The sequence below is a fragment of the Ictidomys tridecemlineatus genome, chromosome 2, assembly GCF_052094955.1.
Source record: "Ictidomys tridecemlineatus isolate mIctTri1 chromosome 2, mIctTri1.hap1, whole genome shotgun sequence".
Lineage (NCBI taxonomy): Eukaryota > Metazoa > Chordata > Mammalia > Rodentia > Sciuridae > Ictidomys > Ictidomys tridecemlineatus.
In genome coordinates this window covers 140,964,566-140,992,306 of record NC_135478.1, presented here as the reverse complement: position 1 = coordinate 140,992,306, position 27,741 = coordinate 140,964,566, and the positions used below count along the sequence as shown (strand labels likewise).

Below are 27,741 nucleotides of genomic sequence, written 5' to 3'. Positions count from 1 at the left end.
GAAGATTTCTCCATTTTCATCTCTAATTTTATTAATTTAGGTTAAACCAGTTTTTCTAGTGCACTAAATCATTTTGTTACATGTGGGGAATTGCAGGGCATGGTAGCACATGGCTATAATCCCAGTGGCTCAGCAGGTTGAGGCAGGAGGATCACAAGTCAGCCTCATCAAATGTGATGCACAAGCAACTCAGTGAGACCCTGTCTCTAAATAAAAAATATAAAATAGGGCTGGGGATGTGGCTCAGTGGTTATAGTGCCCTTGAGTTCAAACTCTGATATAAAAAAAAAAAAAAGAAAGTAAGTATAGCCATACCTCAGATTATGATTGTTTTAAGGGATAGGGCTGTAACTCAGTGACAGAATTATTGCCCTCTATGGACAAGTCCCTGTTATCCCCAGTGCTGCAACAGAAAAACACAAACAAAAAACATCCAAGACATAAAAATGTACCACTTGGGGCTGGGAATATAGCTCAGTGGTAGAGCTCTTGCTTAGCATGTGTGAGGTCCTGGATTCTGGGTTCAATCCCTAGCATGGAGGTGGGGAATAAAATTAACTAATTAAGGTTGTTTTACTTTCCACATTATTGTAAAAAGAGTCTAACACAGAATATGTTTATTTAAAGTAGATGGGCTTAGCTGGAATAATTTTGTGATAGTGTTCCACAGAAGTGAAGAGGGTGTTACGTGTCAAACTTTAGAAGTTTGAATGCTCAGCCTCTGCTGTTCCCACGGGACTTTTCTCTATCCTAGGGCCTGGGCCTCTGAGACAGGGTGAGCTTCTCAGGCAAGCCTGTCTCCCCTCCTGACAACTGCTATTGTGCTGTAGCCTCAAAAGGATTCTCTGAGGGCTGGGCAAGGGGGTACTAGTAAGGCTTTAAAATGAATAATTAACTGTGTTGATGTCATCAACTCTGCATGGTCAGGAAAATTCATGGAAAATTAGGACAGGTGAAGGGGTAGAACTAGGAAGGGTGACAGCTGGTGAAGGTAGAGGAGGTAGGGGGAAAGGATTGAGCCAGGAAAGTCTTCAGGCTAAGAAGTCCACAGATACCTTTGAAAGGAGGAAGCTATGGAGGATGGCTGACCATTTCCCAGCTTACCTAGTGAAAAGCTCCAGAATAAAGGCTTGGAAGAGTCCAGAGTCGGGCAGAAATGGCCATGTACAAACACCCTGCCTTACTGGGTCACTGACTGGGGGCTGCCTGGGAAGAGCATGCCCTGGGCTTGACTACTCTGCCAGACGCTGGTGTGCTACCACTGGAGGTTGTCAGCTAACTGTACTCCCAGCAGCTGGACACCAGGTGTCTTCTCAGAGGAAGGTTCAAGGGGGTGGTGCACTTTTGTGGCTGCAGCAACATCCAAGTTAAGAAATAACTCTTGTATTTAAAACCCTTTTTGTATTCCCAAGGGCTCTCTGATGAAGCTCTGTTTACAGATTCTTTCTCTTCCAACAGCTGAGGTGCTATTTTTGCATGAGAGTTTATCCCTAGTTCCTTGGGTGTGGTTCAGTCCAATGCAGTACATGAAGGGGCTTTGCAACTTCATCTACATAATCTCAAGGTCAGTATATGTCACTCATATTTATAAAATGTAATATGCACATCTTAAATAATTATAAAATGAACACTTCTGTATTACTTAGCACCTGAGAAAGAAATGGGACAGTAATATTGAAGCACTCAGTACCCGTCCAGGATCACATTCTCTCCTATAATTGAACAGTTTTCTATCAATTATGCCTGTACTTTCATAGTTTTGTCACTCTATATCTTCTAATTATAGTTTTGATTACTTTTTACGCTAGATATAAAATGTGTGTATACACACATATACTCACATACACACTTTGATGAGTTAATTTTTTCTCTTTATTAACATTATACTTGAGCTTCATTTCAGTTGGTGCTTGTGGGCATAGATCACTTTCACTCCTTAAAAATATTCCATTGTATGGAAATATTTCATTTTATCCATTCTATTGGAAGCTTTTCTTTTCAGGTACAAATAATAGTTTCATGAATGTGGTTGTAACTGTTTTCCCTGCTATATTTGCACAAACATTTCTTTAGGGTGGAATTTTTAGTTACAGAACCACATTTCTTAAAAAATTCTTTAGGTAATACATTTTCCAAGGTGGTGGTACTAATTCACATTCCTACTATAATTTCATGAGACTCCTTGTTGCTCTGTTCTCACCAGTTAGCCAACTTGTAAATTTTGCCATGTAGTTTTGGTTTGCAATTCCCTATTGCTTTATAAAGGCTTTAAAGATCTGGTCAGGTGCTGTGGCATACATCTGTAATCCCAGTAGCTCGGGAGGCTGAGGCAGGAGGATCACAAGTTCAAAACCAGCCTCAGAAACTTAGCAAGGCTCTAAGCAACTTAGTGAGATCCTGACTCTAAATAAAATATAAAAAGGGCTTGGGATATGGTTCATTGGTTGTAATGCCCCCTGAGTTCAATCCCCAATCAAAAAACAAAGTTTAAAGTTCTACCTTCTCATTTAAGTCCTTAACACATCTTACTTTGAGTTCTGTACATCAAGCATATATCAACCTACTTTTTTGAACATATTTTATTCTCATGGTTAAAAATTTTCAAAGGGCATTATTTTTCTTATCTATCCTTCATCATCTGTTTTAAGGAGACTCAATGGATTTATCAAAGAATTTAACATACCACTGCAGAGAAGTGTCCATCTAAAGAATGAGGTGTGAATTTTTATTTGAAAATGAAAATAATAATATCACTTAGGGTCTCAAAAATTAGCAAGAAATGTATTTTTTAAAAGGCTGACCAATGCTAGCATGAGTGTTGTGAAATGAGCACTGTTACACATTAATTTTTAGTGGGGAATATAATCCTTCTGCAGATGTAATTTAGGGCAAACTGCCTTGAAAGCTTTAAGTGTATCCACATTCTTTTATTGAAATTTAATTTTATGAAATCTATCCTATGGAAACAATTTTGAAGTCAGAAAAATCTGAATGCATCACAGCATGCATTACAGTGCTTTATACATGGAGTCATGTGCCACATGACTGTCAGTCAACAGTGGACTACATACATGATGGTGGTCCCATGAGAATATAAAGGAACTGAAGAATTCCTGTCTAGTGACACTGTAGCTATTACGATGTAACACATTACTCATATGTTTTTGGTGAAACTGGTGTAAAGCAATCATTACTCAGCAATAAAAAAGAATAAAATCATGGCATTTGCAGGGAAATGGATGGAGTTAGAGAAAATAATGCTAAGTGAAGTAAGCCAATCCCCAAAATCCAAATGCCAAATGTTTTCTTTGATATAGAGAGGCTCCCTATCTCCCTATGATAGGGAGATAGGGCAGAGGGGTGGGAGGGGAAGGGAGGGGCATGGGGCTGTTAATGACGGTGGAATGTGATGATCAGTATTATCCAAAGTACAGGTATGAAGACACAAATTGGTGTGAATATACTATGTATACAACCAGAGATATAAAAAATTATGCTCTATATGTGTAATAAGAATTGTAATGCATTCTGCTGTCATATATATATATATATATATATATATAAATTGAATACACTGCCAGTCATATGAAAGTATAGCACAATATGTATAGTGATTTGAGCAAGGACCTCTGTTGCTGTTGCTGCAACTAAGGATGACACCAAGAAGACAATGCTGCAGTTCTAGAAGGATTACACATCTATGACAACATCAAAAGTCAGCCTGGGCTACAGGTGATGTCACCAAATAGAATATGAATGACATCTGCATCTGGAAGAATATACTTAAGTATATTCATCACTTCAAATAATTTGCTACGGAGGAAGAGGCTGCAAAACTCAACAAGGCTTGAGGTTGAGATGAGAAACACCTGTACCCTGCCTGTGGAGGAGGGTGCAACTGAGGAGCTCCTGGGGATGGTTCCTGAGGAACTATGAGGAGTTGTTGAACTGGAACAGGGACCCATCGCTAAAGAAGAGGCAAGAGAAAAGGAAACTGCCAGGGAAGATAAAAAACTGGAAGTTCATAGTGAAGGGCATAGCAAAAGCTTTTGCAGACCTCAAAAATCTCCTTAAAAAGTGTGAAAACATGGACTTCAAGCCTGAAAGGGTTTTCGTTAATAGGAATGTTCCCTGGTGCCCTATCTACTTACAAGCAAGTCTATGATGGAAAAAGAAGCTAGACAAGCCCCCATGGACATGTTTCTGAAGAGTACCACCTCCTCAAGAGCCTGAGAACAAGGTGTTGAGGCCATAGGCGATGACAGCTGCATATGTGTTGCTGTCCCTAAAGACCTGCAGTGGGACAATTGTGGAGATGGAAGACAGTGATGTTGATGATACTGACCCTATGCAGGCTTGGGCTAACTGTATTTTAGTTTTTAACAAAAAAAGTTTCAAAGGCCCCCCAAAAAAATAAATCGGAAAAAATCCTTATAGAATTAGGATATAAATGTTTTTGTGCAACTGTGTTTATTCATGTAATGTTCTTACAGAAGAGCCAGAAACTTTAAATAAAAAAGTTTATACAGAAAAAATGTTAGTTTATTATTGAAGAAATAAAAATGTTTCTTATAAATGTAGCATACCCAAAGGGTAATATTATGAAGTCTATATGTGCATCCAGGAATGTCCTTGGCCTTCACATTCACTCACCAACTCACCCAGAGCAATCCTACAATCTCTATTCATGGTGAGTGTCTTATACAGCTGCATCATGTTCGATCCTTCATACTTTATCATAGCTTTTCTACGTTTACATATATGGATACTTACCATTGTTCTCTAATTGCCTATACCATTTACGACTATAACATACTGCACAGGTTTGTAGCCTGGAGCAACAAGCTCTACCATATACCTAGGTTAGGAGGCTAGACCACCTAGGTTTGTGTCAGTATACTCTATGATGTTTGCACAACAATGAAGTTGCCCAGTGACTCATCCCTCAGTACATATACCTATAGTTAAGAGATATATGACTGTACAATAATAGCAAAAATGGAAGTATCTCAGAAACTGTTAAGTTACGCACACACACAGTATCATGCTGCATGATGTTTCAGTGATGAACCACATACACAGCAGTATTCCCATAGAATATATGATATAAATTATAGTTATGCTGCAGCTGTTTTAGTCTATGTACATCTGTGATATTCAGACATGACAAACTTGCCTAACAACACATTTTTCAGAATGTATCACTATCACTAAGCAATAAATGATATACAAAACAGGATATTATATAGTCATTAAGTTGTTTACAACAATGTAGCACTTACATGTTTATATGTGAAAAGAAAAGCATAGAATAAGTTTTAAACTATTCTATAGAAGAAAATGAGCAAAAAAAGTATAGTTAAAAAAAAAAAAACAACAAGAATGATCCCAACGGCATAGGAGGCTGAGACAGAAGGATCTCAAGTTCAACAACACCAAGGCACTAAGCAACTCAGTGAGACCCTGTCTCTAAATAAAATACAAAATAAGGCTGGGGATGTGGCTCAGAGATTGAGTGTTCCTTGAGTTCAATCCCTGCCCCCGCAAAAATAATGAACAACATTTATGAGATTTTAATACAGCTTACTGAATATTTTCCCTTTCTTTCAAATTTCCAATCTTTTCAAAAATTAATTTTCAGTGAGTATGTTACTTATACAATAGAAGCATAGAAAATATAAACATATAATTTCATTTTGATTAAAATTAATATTTTGGATGTGGTATCTATCAGCTATAAAAAGGTAAAACACACATATTATTTGTTTAAGCCATGCATCAATTCCTGAGAGCTGGATGATGGAGGGGATTGCTGCAGCCTATGTACAGTACATTCCTAGTCGTAGTTTCAGATCAATGTGCAAAAAAAGTTATTATAGGATACTAGTTTCGCTGAACTAGAGAATTAAGCAACTTGACTGAGCTTGGTTACAGTGCACGGCACACATAGCACTTAATAAATATGTTTAAATGGATGGATACACCTAATATATCCTAATATAGAAGAGCCAGAATTCAAACTTAAGTCCATCTTGTAACAAAGGCCAAACTATCTCCAGTGCCTTCCCTTCTAGCTGCAGCTATGCAGAATTGTCTAAAATAGTTAATAAAGGCCATTGCCAATGTAAACTTGGCTAATAAATCCAGCAGTCTCCAATTTCTTCCTTATATCAGAACTCTTTCAATTTCAAAATGTATGCTTGATTAAGGATCAGAAGATAGAAAACACAAAGAATCTTCAAGTGTTTTTTAATTATTTAACATACAGAGGACAGAAAAATAAAAATCCACATGAAATCATTATATGTATATAGAACATTTTATAGTTAATAAACTCATCCATTTTTGCCATATTCTGCCAACTTTTTTAAAAATATGACCTATGAAAACATCATCAAAAATGTGTTTCTTGAATTTTATGAATATTAGTTGTTATTTCACTTTTCCTTCTTTGCTCCACACTTATAAAAGGAATTATTTGAAAATTCTAAAATAAATAAAATGTGCATACTTTCTTAGCTGTTTTATATTCTGTACTGAATATTTTAAACTACAAAGATTGAAAAACAATTTTAATGTTTTTTTTCTATGTGTGATTACTTGCTTTCTATGAGTGAACTAATCTATGGAATTAAATCATTTTGTTATCACAAGAACATAAGGGAAGCATAAATATAAAAACTTCAAGATGATTAACGTGAATGCACATTAAAATACTGCAGAGCTGGCATATTTAATATTTATCAAGCAGAGAAAAACAATGTTACTCTGCAATTGGCGACTGTATCTTCAAGATAATTACCACTTTTCAAAGCATTATTGTTGGATAGGTTTTATAGGGGGAAAGGAATTATAAAACATGACCTTCCTCATCCAAAAACAAAAGTAAATGAGACTTAAAAGTATGAATTATGAAAGATGGTGGCTGGAAATACTATATCCAACAAGGCCATCAAGCCATCAAGGTAAAAAGAAAGGCCTTTGCTTGATTCAAGATCTAGCATCTGAAAATCTCATTCGATAAATTTAACTGGATTTTCTTTTCTGATTATGTTTAACCACCAAATTTGATTGTGTGCCACAGCAATTTTCATTTTACCTGAGATTTAAAAAAACCCACTGGATTCTAAAGACAGATTAATACCTGTTTATCTCAGTATGAAAACTGATCAGTGGAAAACATTAATCTGTTTGGGTAAATAAAATAAGTTTCTAGAAATTCAAAACATTACAAAGCAAGCTGTTTTTTTTAAAGCATTTGAACACTATTAAAGATCTTTTCTGAAGTAAAAGAAAAAATACCACTTGAATGGACACAGAGTTTCCTCACAGACTGTACAGTGGTTGTGAGCAGTATCAGGGTCTCAGGAAGTGTCATTTCAGAGCTGCATTATTCTAAGTGGTTGAAGAAGTCTGAGCTGATACACCTGGTACTAGAAGAAACCTGAAATGATTCACCTAGTTGGATAAGAAAGGACTTCCAAATCCTTGATTTATTAAATTCCATTACTCTTTTTTGCATACATTTTTCCTTAAAACTCTAAGATGAACATTTTTTTGCAATATAAATGATTTAATCATTTACAGAACAAGCTTAATAAAGCTGACATTCAATGGAAAACAATAAAGTGATCTACCTTTAGTAATCAGAAAGACTTTAAATCATTTTTATTATCTTGTTTTTAAGTGTCTCTTTTAACACTTGTGATTTTATTAAATCACCAGGTGAAAAATAAGGCAAACCGTGTTTGTTTTCAACACACCTCTTGCACCACAGTGTAATTCTCAGTTAACCTTTAATACTCTGTACATACTATTCATAAATACTGTGGTGAAGTAAGGCCTTGCATCCTTGAGCAGGATGCTACATAGAGGAGGGTTAGCAGCATTGGAAGGGTCTTCAACATCCCAGATTTCAAGCATGCTGCAACCAGGCCTGAAAATGACACAAATATATCTATATTAAAAATATATTCATGCATAGAGAAAAATACATAAATTATAAAGTATTTCCTAAATTTCCAAACACTAACTTATTTAACAAATTAAAGATATTAAGTGTCATTTCAAAGAACACAAGCTCATTATAATAAAAATGAAATTAAGTATTTTGCATTTTCATGTCCCACTTAATGAAATAAAGGTTCAGTACACATTCAAAAATACATATTTATAAATTCACTTTCAAAATGAAACAAATATATTTTCCAAGCACTATCACCATACAACTATCAGGCCTACATGTAGTGAAATGAGATGAATTAAAGGAAAGCTAATCAAATTTCTGATTAATCCCAATTTGTTTGGCATAAATTTCCTTGATTAGCATTAAAACATACAGTCAAAGGCAGGGAAAGTTTGTTTTCTTCAATGCTTTCCTATTTTAGGTGGTTCTGAGTAGACTAAGAAAATATTTCTCACTAGAGTGGACTAATTAAGATAATCTTTCTCACCCTGCAAAGGAATCAAATTGATTTCTAATTTTTATGTTTCTAATTTTTGATACTTATATTGAGGTATAATTTATATTGAGGTATAATTTATGTAAAATAAAATTTACTCATATCCTATCCTATATGGTAAAAGTTTAAGTATGGTCAAATGTGCATAGAATGTATCAACATCAACACAGTTATAGAAAGTGTCCATCAGTTTTCCCCTATTGTCTGCAATCAATCCCCTTCCCCAAGCAAGGTCCCAGGCCTGCCCTGATCTCTTTTCTGCACTACAGAATTCAGAATCCTATCCAAATATATTAGGTAGGTAGGCTTCCCATTTCTGGTTTCTTTACCTTAGAATGTTTTTGTATTCATACCTTAGATGTTGTACCTCCTACAGCTAATATTATAGATCAGTGATTTCTTAATTTTCATTACATGGAGTTATAACAATTTACCCATTTTCAAGCTAATAAATATTTGAGATACTTTGAAGTTTTATAATAATAAACAATGTTTTCCAATGACTTATGGAGGAGGCTTTGTATTGACATGTGTTATTACTTTAGGGCAACACCTAGTAGTAGGATGTTGTTTGATTAAATGTACATTTAAGCTTTTAAGCAACTTCAAAATTGTTTTCCAAGGTCAATACATGATTTTCTATTTCCATCAATAATCTGTAAGACTTGAGTTGTACTACAAATTGTACAAATTCTCACAAACACCTGGTATTATCCATCTTTGTAAATTTTGTCATTCTAGTGTTGTTATGGGTCATTCAGGATATCTTCTTTGGTCAAGTGTTTAAATATTTTGCCAAATTTTGTGTTGTTTCTTATTGGTGATGTATGAGAGTTCTTTATATATTCCTGATAAAAGTCCTTGTAAGATATTTTAACAGATGTATTAAGGCATACTTGATCAACCATTATTCAACATATTCCACATATTTGAAAGTGTATAATCTAATAAATTTTAACATATGTATATACTTGTGAAACTATGGCCACAATAGAAACCATAAATATAAGACAAAATTTAAGATAGTAATAAATAAAAATTACATTACAATCTGACAATTTCTGATTAAAAATGAGATGTTTATATTTTATAAGAAAAACTTTGATTTATAAAACTCCTTATTAGAGCAGCTACATATGCTTATTTTCAAAATATCAGTTAATCTTTTCTAAAACATCCAATTATCCATGTGAACAAAGAGAAAAATGAACATGTGCTCCAACTGGAAAGGTCTTTTTCTCTGAGCAAGAAATTTGTAATTACTCATACATTTTTATATCTGCTAAAAACTTATAACTAAATAAGATTCAAGTAAAATTAGAAAATAAAATTAATGAAAATGGATTATGTTAAAAGTGATTATTAACAATAGGATTTGGTTTTGCATGTATATCCTCAAAACTTGCTTTTCAAAACATTTGTTTATAGTTAAATGAATTATTAGTCCAATTTAATGACCCATTGTTAGTAAAACTATAAAAGAAGACTAAAAGGTGGAAAAATCTTTCTTAATATTTGATATATTATTTTATCTTTGGAACATTTTATGTTCATGTAATTAAATATACTCACCTCTCCCACAAGCTTACTCATCCCCTTTTGCACCTCTACTCTCTTGTCCCAATCAACATCCCTTCCTAGACAACCATATACCAGCTTTCTCTCACTATAGATTTGTGTACATTTTCTGGAATTATTGCTTGCTTGCTTTTTCATGTCTGGTTTCTTTACTTAATTGTTTTGAGATTTACCCATATTGTTCTTTGTATCAGTAGTTCATTCTAGTTTTTACTGATGAGTAATACTGTATGGTCGAAATATTTCAATACTGTGTTTACTCATCCACCCGTTAATACATATTTAGTTTGGGGCTATTATTCAAAAACTGCTGTAAACATTTGTATAAAATTATTGATGTGGATGTATGCTTTCTTCTATGCAAATACACACAGCAGGTGTATGTTTGAGTTGTTATGAACTGCCTGTCTTGCAAAATGGTTATGCCACATTACATTCACACAACCCACGTATGAGAGTTGTAGGTACTCCAGTGTCAGCAAAGTTGGCATGATGATTTTTTTTTTTTTAAATCTTAGCCATTAAAGGAGTCACCAGACTCTGGAGTCTGCTTTGTTCTTCTGATAGCCTGTTTGTCATTGTCATTCTAGGAGGCAATTAACTTGCCTACATCTACTGTAATATATAGCAGCTAATATCTCTGTTCAGGAGTCTAAAGAAAGGCCTCAAGAATCCCTTAAACACCTTAAGTTTTTTGATTATTTTTTTAAGTTCAAAAATTTTAAATTTTAATTAGTAACATTTTTCTTATTATGTCATTTTGAGTTATGAGAAACTTTTCTCTTAAGTCTTATAAATCCATTGTTGTTCAGCTATAGTACCAAAATGTTAATACTGTTGTTGTAAATTCAGATCTACATTTCTTACATCTAATACAAATTGTCATAAAAATATGAAGAAGTATGAAAAAAGCTAAGTTTAAGATAGATGTGTTTAACCTGATTTTAAACATATGATGTATACATGTACTAAAACATAACCCCAATAATATGTAAAATTTTTATATTTTCATGTATCAATGAAAAATAAATGTTATAAAAAGATGCTAAATGAAAATCAAGATGCTAAAACGTTATAATAATTTTTTGAAATTAGATTATCATAATTTCACTTTGCTAACTGAAATGATTTTAAGTAAAATGCCAAGGTAATAGTATAATGGAATTTATTTTAAATAAACTCTTAAAAAATTAGGACTATTGTAATAAAATAAAACATTTGTTGCTTCAAAATATATTATATCATAGTATAGTGTTAATACTTACTTAGTTCTCACAACACACCATGCCTCTTCTAAAACATAATAATTCACATGTAACTCCAACAACTTATCTCTCACTTCTTTTGCAGATTTTCGACTATATGCTGAATAAACTATTTTTGTTCTGGCCCTTTAATTTTAAACAACAATTATAAACAGATTTTAAAATAAAGTATAATGGACTAAAGAAAATTTAATAGCAAATTGAAATTTCAATCCTCACAGGATGGGGTATTGGTATGTATGTAACAGAAATTATTTTTGAAATAGCTATTTCCACATTTCTACTTATATTATGAATGCTCTAAAACAACCAGTTTGAATTTTGAATAATACTGCTTGTTTGTATGCAATCTAGTATGGAGTTACACTGAATAGCAGGATAATTTCTCAGAATATAAAATTTACTTTACATAATACACAAATTAATTTGCTCACAGAATATTTTCAGACAGAATCTGAAAACAGATTTCATAAATAATATCTAAAGAAGCACAGAAAAATAGATGAGTTGTATTTCAATGTAGCAAATAGAATATTTAGATCCTGGGTATCGGAGAGGTAGAAGGAGCACATTACATATTTTTCACAACAGGGATATTCATCAAAATATGGTACAATGAATGATTTGACTTTAAATTCTTATGAAAGAATGAACAAAGCACCCTTTACATGTTAAATGTTACTTAGGACTTCAAGCATATGGGATGTTCAATCACCACAACCAGGCATAAAACTTCAAATAATTCAAAAATTTTCCTTTAAGAATAGGCCAAAAATCCACTAAAAGAAAAAGATTACACTGACCATTAATAGAATAATCAAAATGAGTTTTGGAAGCCAGTCATGTATAAAAAAACAAACTTTCATGCCACAATGGAAACCCAGATTTTTCATAAGCAGTTAAATACCCCAGAATTTCATAAAAGGTGTAATAAGGCAAATTTCATTACTTTTTCTACCAATAAGATCTAGGAAGTTTCTTAGGTTAAGCAGAGGGACCTGTGTTAGAGTAGGGGTTGGCAAACTGGCTGTGGGTCAAAGCTGCTGCTTAGAGTTTTACTACAGCCTGTTCTCTCGCTCAGTTTTCAGATGTTTATTAAACCTACTTTGAAGGAAACAGGTGCATATTGGATGATTTCTGGATAGTGATTATAATCGTTTTAATTTCCAACATGATATGAAGATGAAAGTGTGTGTGTGTGTGTGTGCAAACATTTCCCCTATTCCTAAGAACCAGTAACAAGTAGGCAAATGATTCTGAGTGAAATATTCAGTCAGTTACTAACCTCAAGTCTGCATCTTCATAATGTGGATGATTCACAATGGGATGAAGTGTAGACAGTTTGATGCTTGCCATTGTAGGCATAGCACCTGCAAAAACAGCATCTGAAAAATAAGATTAAATGTAAAAAGACCAAAAGTAAACTTATCCATAGTATCTGAATTTAAATTAAGCAAGATGAAGCATTTACTTGAATAAGAACCATTGATATCATTCATTTTATTCACTCAGTATTCACTGTCTACCATATGACATCTACTTTTGTTAAGTATTATCTTGGTGTTGGGAATGGTGCTCAGTATTTTTATAAGAAGCCAATGATTTAATCTGCATAAGAATTCTATGAAGTGAGTTCTCTGTTTTTTTTTTTTACTTTGTAGAAGAAGAAGCAAACAAACAGTAAAGTGAGTTGTCTAAGATTGTACAGCTAAAAGGTTCAAAGCTCATACCCTTAGGCACTCCACTATCTCATTTCAGGATGGCACTACAAGCCAGTACTACAGAGATGCCCAGGACAAGGGAAAATGTAAATCACATGAGTTATCATGAAATTAAAGCATTTAAAATTATTTAAAAATGCTAGGGAGTGAGAAACTGTTTTAAGTGTCAAGGCTCAATAGCACATTTTTTCAAATGATTTTTGTATGTTGTGATATGCAGTCATGTCTATGTGCCAGAGAACACATAGATGTCTTTCTTTAGATGATCTTTAAATATTCATAATTATGTTCTCTCAGTTGCCATTTGAGTTTATGCCATTTATACATTTCATCCAAACATTTTATAACTGTGAGTACTATTTTTTAATGTAAAGGCATGTATAAATTCAGTCATAAATAGGACTACATAAAAAACTATCTGGCTTCAGTGTCAGTTTTGTCTCCTGGTAAACCAAATGAACAAATGCTTGTAATTGTGAAAGTTGTTATCATTTTAATTAGCACAATACAAACAAGGTGTGCTATTCAGATCTACTGAAGCAACTGTTTACTTTCAAATATAACCCAGCATTCTAAATGTAACTGTGAATGCAAATGCAAGACCAGCTATCTGCAATGTAGTAGGAACTATGGCCCAGTGCCACTGCCCAGCTTCAAGAGAGTATCATACTCTCAATGCAACTGGCCTAGAAAAAGATCACCACTCAAAGCTTAAGACAGTTCCTACTGAATGTGTATAGTGTTTCCTCGCTAGTGTAAACATGAAAAATTGTAAGTCAAAGTATTATAAGTCAGTCTGTGCATACACACACAGACACACACACACACATACAAAGTGCTAACCACCTAACTACACAGTATATATAAATGTCTGTATATGTGTAAAACTAAGTATGCATATAACAACCTAACTACACAGTATATATAAATGTCTGTATATGTGTAAAACTAAGTATGCATATAACTAAATAGCTACATACCAGGTCTGGTATTGTATTTGATCCATTGTATAAGTTCTTCCTGAGGCAAATTATTAAATTCTCCTATTATGCTCCATTGGTTGTGGAGGTTTGCACAACCTTGTATTGACATCACTGTCAGAATGCCAAAGATAACATTCTCAAAATGAACTTTGCAAAAGAGCCAGCCAAAGAGCTGAAATGAAAAAAACCCACATTTATAATTCTTATATGAAGAATACTATTGGATTCTTACTGCTTAAACCAAGATTTACATTTGATATCAGTATATAAATACAGAATTATCATCAGCTATTGCTTAAAAACAATGAATACATTACTAGGCCTCTCAAAAGAATTTAAAAAGGCATACCTGATCCTTCTAGTAATGATTTGTAACCAGGGATTAGGATTAGCAAATCACAATTTTGAAAAATCCTAAAATTAGATCCATTAACATTTGGTTGCCTTGTGGGAACCAGAAAAACTTTATTAGCCCTAATGTGTATCTTCCTCTCAGGAAAACAAACATTATGATATTTTCAGACTACATAATCATAATCAAAACTAAATAAGATGTTTCTATAGGTTCCAAAACTCCAGGTAATTTATCTAATTATTTTGTATGTTAGATACACCCAGGGAATCCAGGATCAACAACTTATTTTTTAGGAATTCTCTGTTCCAAACAGGACTATACTTGAGCAATTATTTTGTATCTGTTCACTACTGAATGAATACTTGAGGGTGGTTTTGGTGGGCTGTAAACTGTCACAAACAACTCTGAAAGACTATATTGTGGGTTGAATACTAAACAGGGGAGAATGTGTACCTAATCACTCATCAGAGAAATATCAGTTACAACCAAGGAACAATATTTAAAGCCACTTGAAGAAGCATCTTGCACTCAATAGTAAATTGTGAACTAAAATTTTTAATGATTTAAGTTAACTAAATTAAAGCGCCTCATTTTATGTTTTGGATTACTCAGCAAAGCCATGGTAACTATACTAGTGTTGCTACAATATGATAGTGTACTTGCACAAGATGGTGCCTTACCCGCCGGTTGCAGATCAAGGAAGCCATAATACACATGTGTGGTGTCAAAAACAGTTTCAGCCTCATAATTAAAACAGCAAGGGAAGTAAATGCCATCAACTGCAAAGTGTGAAAAACCAGCTATAAAACAAAACAAAGTCTTTATTTTTTATATTTTATTATTAATAAGTATAAAGTATATTAAAGCCATTATTATTCATTAGAACAAAGATCTTCTAACTATAATGTCTATTAATGTTTATTTATTCAGTAAATGCTAGGCACTGTTCTGAGTGCTTCAGATATAACACTGAGCTCTACCCTTGTGAGGCTAACATGTGAGTACAATTTAATATGAAGATACTGACAATAAATAGACATGCAAAATAAATAAGTCAACTAGAGTCCATAGAAAATAAATAAACCTCATATAGTCCATTACTAAGTGATAAATGGGCAAGAAAGTGGAACAGGGAAAAGAACCACCCGTGCAGAACAACTCAAGTACTGCTAAGGGTGCCCCAGCAGCCAGGCTACGCTTTGTGAATTATCCTTGAACGAGAGCTTAATATGCAAGTCTACCAGAGAAAAAAAATGACAACTTTACCTCACCACGTTCAAGGAGTTGTTTTCTGGAATAAAATAAAAATATTACCTATTTACTGAATGCCCATTATACTATAATTACATAAAAACAGCCTCATTGATTTGTTCTTAGATTTTTAAAATTTTATTCTCTTAAAACTACTTGGGAGTTTAAATAAAAAATACAAAAGATTAGATAACATTACTAAAATGTACAGTAATTTGAAAGGCATAATTTATAGTCATTGTACTGAAAGTATGTCAAAAAGTCATTCTTCGGTTAAGATAAAAAATGTTTTGCTGATCCTTGAAGATTGTAATTCTGGAAGATGAATACAAAGGCTCTCTATTAAATATTCATATTACATATAATAAATACTTTAGAAAACTACTACTGGAGTTTTGAATTGTTTTCATTTTCACAATTAAAAACCACATGAGCATTCTTGTGTAGTAAGTTTTGTGAGCATCGCTGAACATTTTCTTACGATAAAGTTCTAGAAGAAAAATTATTGGGTAAAGCACATGAATATTTTTAGTTCTAGAAGAGTGGTTCCAACTTATTGAGTATGTTCAGGAAACCTACTATGTTTTAACCACTGTATAGTGAAAAAGCAGAAACAGTATAGGTAAATTCTTATCCTTATGAAGCTTACATGAGAGTCAAAAGCCTGCCTACTTTATTGTTCCACTGAAAGTATGGGCATTTTATAATATCCAGGATCCCTAATAGGGATTTAAAAGTAGAAAAGAGAAAAATAAGCCAGTGTTCAAAGGAAATTCAGGGGTATACAGATCTGTAGTTTTTTTTAAAAGGGTGTTTGGGGGATGTATCTCAGGACAATTGTTACCAATTACTCTACCACCATTGCAGCTCCTTTCCTACATAGGCAGCCGAGAGAGAAAGGTTTTCCCATTTGTCCTGAAATCGTCCACTCACAACAGAATCCTGGAGTGAGCTATTGCATGCAGAGAAAATGCCTGGTAGGTAAGTATATATTATAATTGTCATGGACTGCCCCCCGCAACAGTAAATACTGATACAAACAGATTTAGGAGCTCATTTAAGATATGAACAAATAAGACACAAATAGCATGAAGGTGAAGCACCAGGACAAATGAGTAAAAACTCTGACCTCACAGAAAACAGAGCTAATTCAAGAAATAAAAGAGACTAGTAAATGAAAATTCCAACTATGATCTTCAGAGAAGTTTGAGAGGATATCACATCCATGTAATCAGAAAGCTACCATGAAAAGGAGCTTTCAGAAATTCTGAGAAAACATATGTGCATAATTCAAAACTTCAAAATAACACTGAAAAACAGTGTACATAGCTGAAGTTGGTAATAGTGTACATAGCTGAAGCTGAAAACCAAGCCATGTAATTCTCTGAAAACAGAGAGGAAAAAAATAGATAATATGATAAAAGCCATAACAGAAGTTCAAGAAAGAGAGACTAAGTCAAAGAATAAGGGAGCAACAATTCCCTCAGCTGAAGAAGTAAATACTCAGATCAAAATAAACCTCTCTTTTTCCCCATCTCCCACCTCTACAAATTTCCAGAAAGAAACACTTTATAGAAGATTTTTCACTTGCAATGCTCCATATTAGCAAATGAAAAAGAAATCTACAAAATGCTGAATAAAACCCAGATAGATCTACTCAACAATCCATAATCAAAACAGAGGGGAAAAAAAACTCTGTACATGAAACAATAAAAGACCAGGACCAGCCAAATAAATCTTGAGAAAATGGCACAACATTGAGGCATCACAGTTCCTGACTTCAAAACATAGTACAAAACTACAGTGATCAAAACAGTATGGTAGGGGGGAAATCTAATGTGTTAAATTAGAGGATGAATGTATTTTTCAGTTGTTCCATTTTGGGGGATTCAAGCAATGGGAGTACTGCTTTCCAGTGAAGTGGGTGATAGCAGGAATCCACTGAAATATTTAGTTGCTTTGAATATAGGAGGTTTTGCTTGTAGTGCTGATGGTGCCAATTCACTGTACAGAGAAGAGGTCACACAGGCAGAGAAAGAAAAACCATGGAAAAAAAATTGGCTTGGGAGAATATGTGGAACACATAGACAGTCTGATTTAACTGATCCAGAGGTAGTGCAACAAGCTGGTGATTAAAAAGTGCTCCATGTTTCTCTGCTGGTAAGTAGAGAATTAAGGCATATTGCCATCTTGAAGTGGCCACACATCAGCTTTCTTCTGTGGGGCATTATTACAAGTGTTATCATACTGTTCCAGCAAGTGCCTGCCTTGAAGTTTAGAGTGTGCCTGGTGGATGTGACTGAGGTGGTTTAAACTAACGCTTGGATTAAACTGAGTCTGTCTCAAAACTAATAGATATCAACCACACAGAATTCATTACAAAAGAGAACTAGACAACAAAGGACACACTCACAATACAGAATGAGGAATGTTTCTCAACATGTGCAAGTCCACGACTTGTAAAGACAGGAGGAAACCGGCAAACAGTCCTCCCCTGAAGTTTACAATTCCCCAACAAAGGAACACACAGACATTGAAGGGAATGAAATTTCAAAAAAGACTATAAAAATAGATTATTAACATAATTAGTAGGTTAATAGAATACCTAAGTAAAGAATTAAGAGTAAATACAGGAAGTAAAAGACCAATTCAAAAAGAGAGAGATTCTGAAAAGAAATCAATCACAACTTCTGGAAATGAAAGACAATAAATCAAATAAAATTTTCACTTGAAAGCATCACCAACAGATTAGAATATGTATAAAATATATTTTCAAGGCCTCAAAGACAGGGTCTGTGAAGTGGACCACTCAATCAATAGAAAATAAAAAAGAAAACAACAAGATCAGAATATATAGATACTCTAGGACAATAGTGAGAGACCAAATTTAAGAATCCTCAGGATAGAAGAGGGCATAGAGATACAGGCTAATGGCATTAAGAAACTTTTCAGTGAGATAACAACAGAAAGTTGGCCAAACCTTAGGAATGAGATGGACATCCATATACAGGATTGTTTATATGACACAAAATAAAAAATATTTTTTAAAAAACTTGCCAAGACACATAATAATCAAAATGCATAATATAGATAATAAAGATAGAATAATAAAAGTCACAAGAGAAAAATGTCAGGTCACATTTAGAGGTAAAATAATAAGCCTTGCTTTTGACTGCTCAACTCAAGCCTCTAAAATCCAGAATGACTTAATGAGAGAACCCATACTCTAAAAGAAAACAACTGTCAGCCAAGGTTGTCATATCCAGTAAAACTAACATTCAGAATCAAAGAACAAATAAAAATTTTTCATAATATGACTTAAGTATTCATGACCACTATATATCAGCACTATAGAAAATGTTTACAGAAATAATACACAAAGAAAAACTGAAAAATAAATTCCAAAGCTCTCAAATGGATAAAATTCTCCAGAAGAGTAATTAAGTGAAATAAAATTAAGAACAAATTAAATTTATAAAATAAACCAAAATGGCTGGAAATAATAAACATCTCTCCATAATAACTGAATATAAGTGATCTCAACTCACCAATTAAAAGTCACAGACTAGCAGAATGGATTAAAAAACAAGATCCAACTATATGCACTTTGCAAGAAACTCATCTTGTAGGCAAAGATATCCACAGTTGAAATTAAAAGAATGAAAAAAGAAATTCCATACAGGTGGAGTCCAAAAATAAGCAGATTTCAAGTAAAAAAATGTCAGAGACAAGGTAGAAGACTACATATTGTTAAAACAATTCAATAAGAAGATATGATAGGGCTGGGGTTGTGGCTCAGAGGTACAACACTCGCCTAGCATGCATGAGGCACTGGGTTTGATCCTCAGCACCACATTAAAAAAAAAAAAAAGATACTGTGTCCACCTACAACTAAAAAATAAATAATTTTTAAAATAAGATATGACAGTTAAGATTTATGCCCCAAATGTCAATGCTTTTAGGTAAATAAAGTATACACTTCTTGTCATTCCCTCCCAGAAAGACCCCAAAACGTGTGTGACTCCAATACGATAATACTGGTAATACCCATTTCACCAATAGATAATCATCCAGATATAAAATCAATAAATATATTTCCAGGCTAAATAATACTATAAATGAACTGAACCTAAGAGATGTCTATAGAATAGTTTATCCAAAAACAGCTGAATATTCTTTCTTAGCATTTCATAGAATTTCTTCCAAAATAGAGCATATTTTAGGTCACCAAGTAGGTCTCAGCAAATAGAATAAAACTGATATTCTCTTGTGCATCTAATCAGATCATATTGGAATGAAATTAAAAATCAACAGTAATAAAAATTATAGAAATCCCACAAACTTATAGAATTAAACAATAGTCTTTTAAATGAAGAATGGGTCAGAGAAGGAATGAGAGGGGAAACTAAAAAGTTCTTAGAATCAAACAAGAATAGAGATACAACATGCCAAAATCATTGGGACAGTACAAAATCAGTTCTAAAAGGACAGTTTATAGCATTAGGTGCATACATTTTTTTAAAAAGGAAAAATATCAAATAAACAATCTAGTGGTACATCTCAAGGTCATAGGAAAGCTGGAGAAAATTAATTCCAAAGCCAGTGGAAGACAGGAAATAATCAAGATCAGAGCTAAAATTAATGAAATAGAGAATGAAAAAAATACAAAGGGTCAATGCAACAAAGAGTTGGTTCTTTGAAAAGATAAGTAAGGCTGATAAACTCATAGCCGATCTAAACAAGAGAGTGAGAAGATGAAATCAATAAATTAGAGATGAAAAAAGAGATGTCATCACAGATATTTCTAAAGTATAGAACCATTAGGGGTTATTTTTGAAAACTTATAAATTGTAAAATCTAAAAGCTTTGATAAATTTTGAGACACAGATACCGTCCAAATTGAATCAAGAGAATACAAAAAAATCTAAACAAACAAATATCATGCCATGAGATTGAAGCAGTAATAAAAAGCCTTCCAACAAAGAAAAAAAACCCGGACCCAATAGATTCTCCACTACTAGACATTTAAAGAACTAAGACCAATCCTCAAATTATTCCATGAAATTGAAAAGGAAGGAACACACACAAACTAATTCTAAGAAGTGGCTATGAATCTCATACCAAAACCAGATAAGTTTTCAGTCCCATAAGGACAGAAAACAGACCAATATCCTTAGTGAACATAGATGCAAAAATTCTTAATATTAGTGAACTGCATTCAAAAACACATTAAGAGTTGGGCATGGTGGTGCACACCTGTAATCCCAGTGGATCAGGAGCCTGAGACAGGAGGATCAAGAGTTCAAAGCCAGCTTTAGCAACAGAGAGGTACTAAGCAACTCAGCGAGACCCTGTCTCTAAATAAAATACAAAATAAGGCTGGGGGTGTGGCTGAGTGGTTGAGTGCCCCTGAGTTCAATCCCCAGTACAAAAGAAAAAAGAAAAAAAACCCACATACACATTAAGAAGATTATATATCATGATCAAGTTGGATTTATTCCAGGGATGCAATGTTGGTTCAACATATTCATGATCAATAAATGTAATTCATCATATAAACAGAATTAGTGAGAAGTATCACATGGTTATCCTGATGGATCTTGACAAAATTCAGCACTGATTCATATTAAAAATGTTAGAGAAACTAAGTATAGAACAAACTTACCTCAACATTATAAATACTACATATGACAAACTTAAAGCCAACATTACACTAATGGAGAGAAACTGAGAGCATTTCCTCTAAAATCTTTAATAAGAAATTCTCACCACTCATACCCAATATAGTTCTTGAAACTCTAGCAGAACATCCAAGAGAAGAAAATTAAAGGGATGTTTGCTGATGACATGATTCTATATCTAGAAGATCCCAAACACTCCACCAGAAATCTTCTAGAGCTGATAAACAATTTCAGCAAAGTAGCAGAATACAAGATCAACATTCATAAATCAATCATTTTCATATACTCCAAAAATGAATCTTCTGAGAAGGAAATCAGGAAAACTATCCTTGTTTACATTAAGTTCAAACCAAAGCAAAACAAAACAAACTTGAGAATAAATCTAACTAAGTAGGTGAAAGACGTCTACAATGAAAACAATAGAACACTGATGAAAAAACTGAAGACTTTAGAAGATGGAAAGATATTCCATATTCTTTATAGAATGGCCATATTACTAAAAGCATTATGCAGATTCAATGCAATCCCCATCAAAATACCAATGACATTCTTACCAGAACTAGAAAAAAACAGTCCTAAAATTCTTATGGTAATATCCTAAGAAATCCTGAGTAAAAAAAGGCAGGCTGGAGGCACCACAATACCTGATCTCAAGTTGTACTACAGAGCAATAATAACAAAAACAGGATGGTATTGGCATCAAAATAGACATGAAGATCAATGCAACAGAATGGAAGACATGGCAACAAACCCACATAGTTATCTTCTCATCGTTGATAAAGGTGACAAAAAAACATGTCAGAGAAAAGATAGCCTTTTCAGCAAATGGTACTAAGAAAACTGGATATTCATATGTATAAGAATAAAACTAGATCCATATCTCTCACCCTGCACAAAATTCAAATCTAAGTGAATCAAAGACCTAGTAATTAGACTAGAAACTTTGCAACTACTAAAAGAAAATTTAAGGTCAACATATTGGTGCAAGTATTAATTTCATTAATAAGACCATTAAATCTCATGAAATTAAACCAAGAATCAATAAGTGGTATGCTATCAAATTAAAAAGCTTTCTTTACAGCAAAGGAAACAATTATAAATGTGAAGAGAGAACATACAGAATGGAAGAAAATCTTTGCTAGCTACTCTCTGACAGATAATTAATGTCCAGAACATATAAATAACTCAAAAAAATTAACATCCAAATGCAAATTACCCAATGAATGGGCAAATGAATTAGACAGACACTACACAGAACAAGAAATACAAATGGTGGGGCTGGGGTTGTGGCTCAGTGGTAGAACGCTTGCTTGGCACGTGTAAGACACTGGATTTGATCCTCAGTACCACATAAAAATAAATAAAATAAAATAAAGGTGTTATGTCTGTCTACAACTAAAAAATATTTTTTAAAAAGAAATACAAATGGTGAACAAATATATGAAAAATGTTCAATATCATTAGCTATTAGGGATATGAAAACCAAAATTACACTAAGATTTCATCTCACTCCAGGTAGAATGTCAGCCATAAAAAATACAAACAATAATACTGGAGAGGATGTGGAGAAAAAGAAACACTTAACCCTATTGGTGGGATTGTACATTAGTACAACCACTATGGAAAATCAGTATGGAGGTTCCTCAAAAGGTGAGGCATGGAACCACCATATGACCCAGCTATACCACTCCTTGGTATTTATCCTACAGAATTAAAGTCATCATATTGTAGCAATACATGCATTTCCATGTTTATAGCAACACAGTTCACAATAGCTAAGCTGTGGAAACATCCTAGGTATCTATCAACAGATGAATGGATAAAGAAAATGTGGTATATATACACAATGGAATTTTATTCAGCCATAAAGAAGAATGAAATTACATCATTTGGCAAAAAAAAGGATGGAACTTGAGAATATTATGTTCAGAGAAATAAGCCAAACTCATAAAGTCAAGGATTTATGTTCTCTCTCATATGTCATTCTCATATGTGGAAGCTAGAAAAGGAGAAGGAAAAAAAATGGTTAGTGGGGCAGGGGAAATCTCATGAAAATCAAAGGGAGATGAGTAGAGGAAAGGGACCAGGGGAAGGAGTGAGGGAAGAGAGAGAAGAAATGCTCAGGAAAGACACAACAAATAATATTGACCTATTTTGTGCACATATGAATATGTTACAACTAATCATACCATTATATACAACTATAACACACCAATAAAATAATGGGAAAAAATAAAATGCATATGCACAGCAAAAGAAATAAGAACATAAAGAGAGAGCCTAGGACATCATTACCCTAGGTACATGTATGACACTACTTCATGTACAACCACTGAAATGAAAAGTTGTGCTGCAATTGTGTACAATGAATCAAACTGCATTCTTCAGTCACATATACCTAATTAAAATAAATTAATTTTAAAAAAGAGAAAGTCTAACAAATGGGAGAAAAGCTTTTCCAGCTATTCCTCCAACAGAGGGTTAATATCCAGAATATATGAAGAACTCAAAAAACTTAACATTAAAAAATAATCATTTAATCAATAAATGGGCAAAATACCTAAATAGGCATTTCTCAAAAGAAAAAATACAAATGGTCAACAAATATATGGAAAAATGTTTGATATTCATAGCAAGCAGGAAAATGTAAATCAAAACTACACTAAGATTTCATCTCATCCCATATAGAATGTCAATAATCAAGAATACAAATAATAATTGCTGGTGAGGAAGTGGGGGGAAAGGTACACCGATATGTATTTGTGAGACTGCAAATTGGTACTACTTCGGAAAGCACTAAGAAGACGCCTCAAAAGCCTAGAAATGGAACCGCTACACAACCTAGCTATTCTACTCCTCAGCATTTATCCAAAAGAACTAAAATCAAAATACTATAGTAATAAATTCAGCACAAGTCACAATAGCCAAGTTATGGAACTAGGAGAGGTGCTCATCAATGAACAAATGGATAAAGAAAATGTGGTATATATACACAATGTAGCTATTCAGTCCTAAAGAAGAATAAAATCATGGCATTTTCTGAAAAATGGATGGACCTGAAGAACATCATTCTAAATGAAATAAATCAGATACAGCACTAAAAACACATGTAACAAAAGCAAACAGAGACAAGTGGGACTATATCAAATTTATAAAACCCCTGTGCAGGAAGGAAACAGAATAAAAAAAAATTGCTAAACATTTATCTGATAAAGGATTACTCTCCAAAATATATGAGGAATTCCTGTAACTCAAGAGCAACAAAACAAGAATAAGGGCTGGGGATGTGGCTCAGGCGGTAGCGCGCCCGTCTGGCATGCGTGCGGCCCAGGTTCAATCCTCAGCACCACATACCAACAAAGATGTTGTGTCCGCCGAGAACTAGAAAATAAATATTAAAAATTCTCTCTCTCTCTCTCTCTCTCTCTCTCTCTCTCTCCTCTCTCACTCTCTCTTTAAAAAAAAAAACAAGAATAAGAGGAGGAGGAGGAAGAAGAAGAAAAAAAAATTCAATTACAACTATGGACTAAGAACTTGAATAGATATTTCTCCAAAGGTGACAAGGAAGGGCCAAATGATGCAAATTGAAGTCATAATGATTTATCCCTTATATATGTTAAGATAGCTGTGATAAGAGAATTAACAGCAACAAGTGTTGGCAATGATATGCAGAAAAAGAATCCTTGCATATTAGCTCCTATGGTTAAACAGTACAGAAGTTTATAAAAAAAATTAAAAATAGGACTGCCATAAAACCCAGTATTCACACGTGTGGATATTTATCCAAAAGATTTGAAATTGAGATCTTGAAGCAATATTAACACTCCTAAGTGTAGTGCAGCACTATTCACAATAGTCAAGATGTGCAAACAACTTCATATCCTTTGATATATAAATAGATAAATAAAATAAAATGTTATAATGGAATATTATCCATACTTTTAAAAAATAAAATTTTGCAGTATGTGACAGTATAAATGAACCCTGGGGTCATTACCACTAAATGAAACAAGTCGGTTTCATAAAGTTTCAATATTTCAATATACTTATATGAAGTATCTAAAGTAGTCAAATTCACAGAATATGGCTTTTGACCATTTCCATGTTATCTCTACAGAAATGTGTATCTGAATTCTTAAGCTATTTTTTTAATCAAGTGGAATGAGAAGGAGTTGTGTTCCTGTTTTTAACCTATTAGAAAAAAAATGACAAGTGGTGATATCATTGGTGTTCATGGAGATGCAGGGAAATGAGCATGTTCATCATTATAATTTCTCAGTATATATTAAATTATAAAATGCTTATAGTTATGATCCAGCAGTCCTATTCTAAATTCAGTAAGGTACAGAAATAGCAAAAGTGTGAAAAGGCAGATATACAAGAATGTTTATTACTCATAACATTGTACATTATGACAAAAATAAATAAAATTTAAATATTCATAGATACAGCAATGACAAAACACGTGGTGGTCACCCATGATGGTAAACAAGAAATGCCAAAAGTACTATGAAATGTAAGAAATATTTAGGCAGAAGCCCATGACACACTGTTAAATAAAAGTAACAAGCTGCAAAATAATAGGAATATTATGATTCTAATTTTTAAAATTTATATTTCCACATATGTTTTCTAGAATGATAAATATGAAGCTGTTTACAATATCTGTGAAGTAGATCTAAGAGAGGGAATATTTTCTCTTTTTTTTGATATACTGTTTTTCCAATATGCTATAAGCATGTATTACATTTGTGATTTAAAGGACTGCTCTGCCTGTATGCACAAAGGCTGTCATTTCTGGTATATAACCAATGAAAAGAGACTTGCTTTTTCTGAGTTAGGCATCTTCCACTCATTGACTCATGAGCCTGTCTTCTTCCACAATCTACCCTCTCAAACACCTGAAGACAGTAGTCATGTACCTTCAATCTTTTATCCAATTAAACATCCCAACTTCCCTCATGAATTCCTTATATGAGTAGTTATCAGTTTCAATACACTGTTTTTGAATGTCAAGAAACATTTCCACAGCCTCCATCTGTCTAGAACAGTTGAGTGGGTCTATTATCACCTTTATTTTGAAATGATTTCAACAAATTCCTCAAAGGTCTTAATTAGTCTTCTGGCAACCACACAAAACTGCTAATTAAAAACTCAGCATGGGGCAAGAGATTCATAGAAACGTCACAATTTTTTAATAAATCTAAAACTTCTGAAAAATAAAAGTCACTAAATAAAATGATACAACTACAGATACAAAATGTAAGTCAAGATAATATTTCCCTCAGAAGGTTCAAAATGCACTTTTTGTATCCTGAAGCAATTTATCTAAGTGTGACATCTGAGACATGTTATTTTTTGTTGGCATCTGGTTAGGCCTTATATTCTAGTAATTTCACTAAAATCACTAAAAATGTGATACAACAAACAGTTTTAACAATAAGTTTATAAAAACATTTCATTAATATTCAGAAAAACAATTGTACTTTCTCTTTTTTTTAAAGAGAGAGAGAGAGAATTTTTTAATATTTATTTTTTAGTTTTCGGTGGACACACATCTTTACTTTTTATTTTTTATGTGGTGCTGAGGATCGAACCCAGCGCCCCGCACATGCCAGGTGAGCACACTACAGCTTGAGCCACATCCCCAGCCCCAATTGTACTTTCTTTAAAAGTTAAAAAGAAAAAAGCCTGACCAAATTAAATTTTGAATTTAATTCAGGTTTATTACTTTAAATTCTAGTGATATATTAAAATTTAATCAATTTAAACTTTGAACTATTTCACAAATATAAATATCTCCAAAACAAATTTGAATTCATAAAAGAAATCCATAGGAACAGTCTTGTTTTTTAAAAAAAGAAACATCTAAATTTGGTTCCTATCTCTCTCCTTTCTTTTACATATATATGTTTTTAGATATTAATGGACCTTTATTTTATTCATTTATTTATATGTGGTGCTGAGAATCAAATCCAGTGCCTTATACACTCTAGGCAAACACTCTACCACTGAGCTACAACCACAGCCATAGTTCCTATATCTCTTAACCATAATGTTTAATGTACATTCATCTGAAAAATTAATATTTCAGTAATATATTTCATATTTAACCTGATATGTTTTAAAAACAACTATGATATAATTACCTTAGATAAGTGTTTGTAGATAAGACACATAAAATATCACGATAAGCCTGTGAATAAAATCAAATCAATGAGATTTTTCTAAGGAACACTGTAACATTTCAAGTGCTCTAATTAGTTAATATAAACATCCTAAACTAGAAAGAAGGGTTTTTGAACATTAAAATGAGTTCTCAGGAATAGTTTAGTCCCAGCTCTGCCCTAGGCAAATAACTTTTTAAAATTATAACTTCTGATGTTATTAGAAAAAAAATGTTTTAGAATAAATCTTAAGTTCTACTTCAGCTCCAAAATTCTAA

General features: G+C 33.1%; 1 protein-coding gene across 2 annotated transcripts in view; it reads right to left on the bottom strand.

The window, feature by feature from the left end:
• Positions 1-6,232: 6,232 nt before the first annotated feature.
• Dpy19l2 (dpy-19 like 2) overlaps positions 6,233-27,741 on the bottom strand; it is an 80,279-nt gene continuing 58,770 nt past the window's right edge. Inside the window, exons 16-22 of one of the 2 annotated variants that reach the window (XM_078039861.1) lie at positions 27,446-27,492; positions 15,631-15,655; positions 15,045-15,143; positions 14,007-14,181; positions 12,591-12,690; positions 11,306-11,431; positions 6,233-7,936 (exon numbers count right to left, since the gene is read on the bottom strand). In XM_078039861.1, coding sequence (XP_077895987.1) covers positions 7,786-7,936; positions 11,306-11,431; positions 12,591-12,690; positions 14,007-14,181; positions 15,045-15,143; positions 15,631-15,655; positions 27,446-27,492 — 723 coding nt within the window. In that variant the 3' untranslated portion in view covers positions 6,233-7,785. Of the gene's footprint in view, positions 7,937-11,305; positions 11,432-12,590; positions 12,691-14,006; positions 14,182-15,044; positions 15,165-15,630; positions 15,656-27,445; positions 27,493-27,741 lie in introns of both variants that reach the window. The other variant, XM_078039860.1, reaches the window with a different exon arrangement.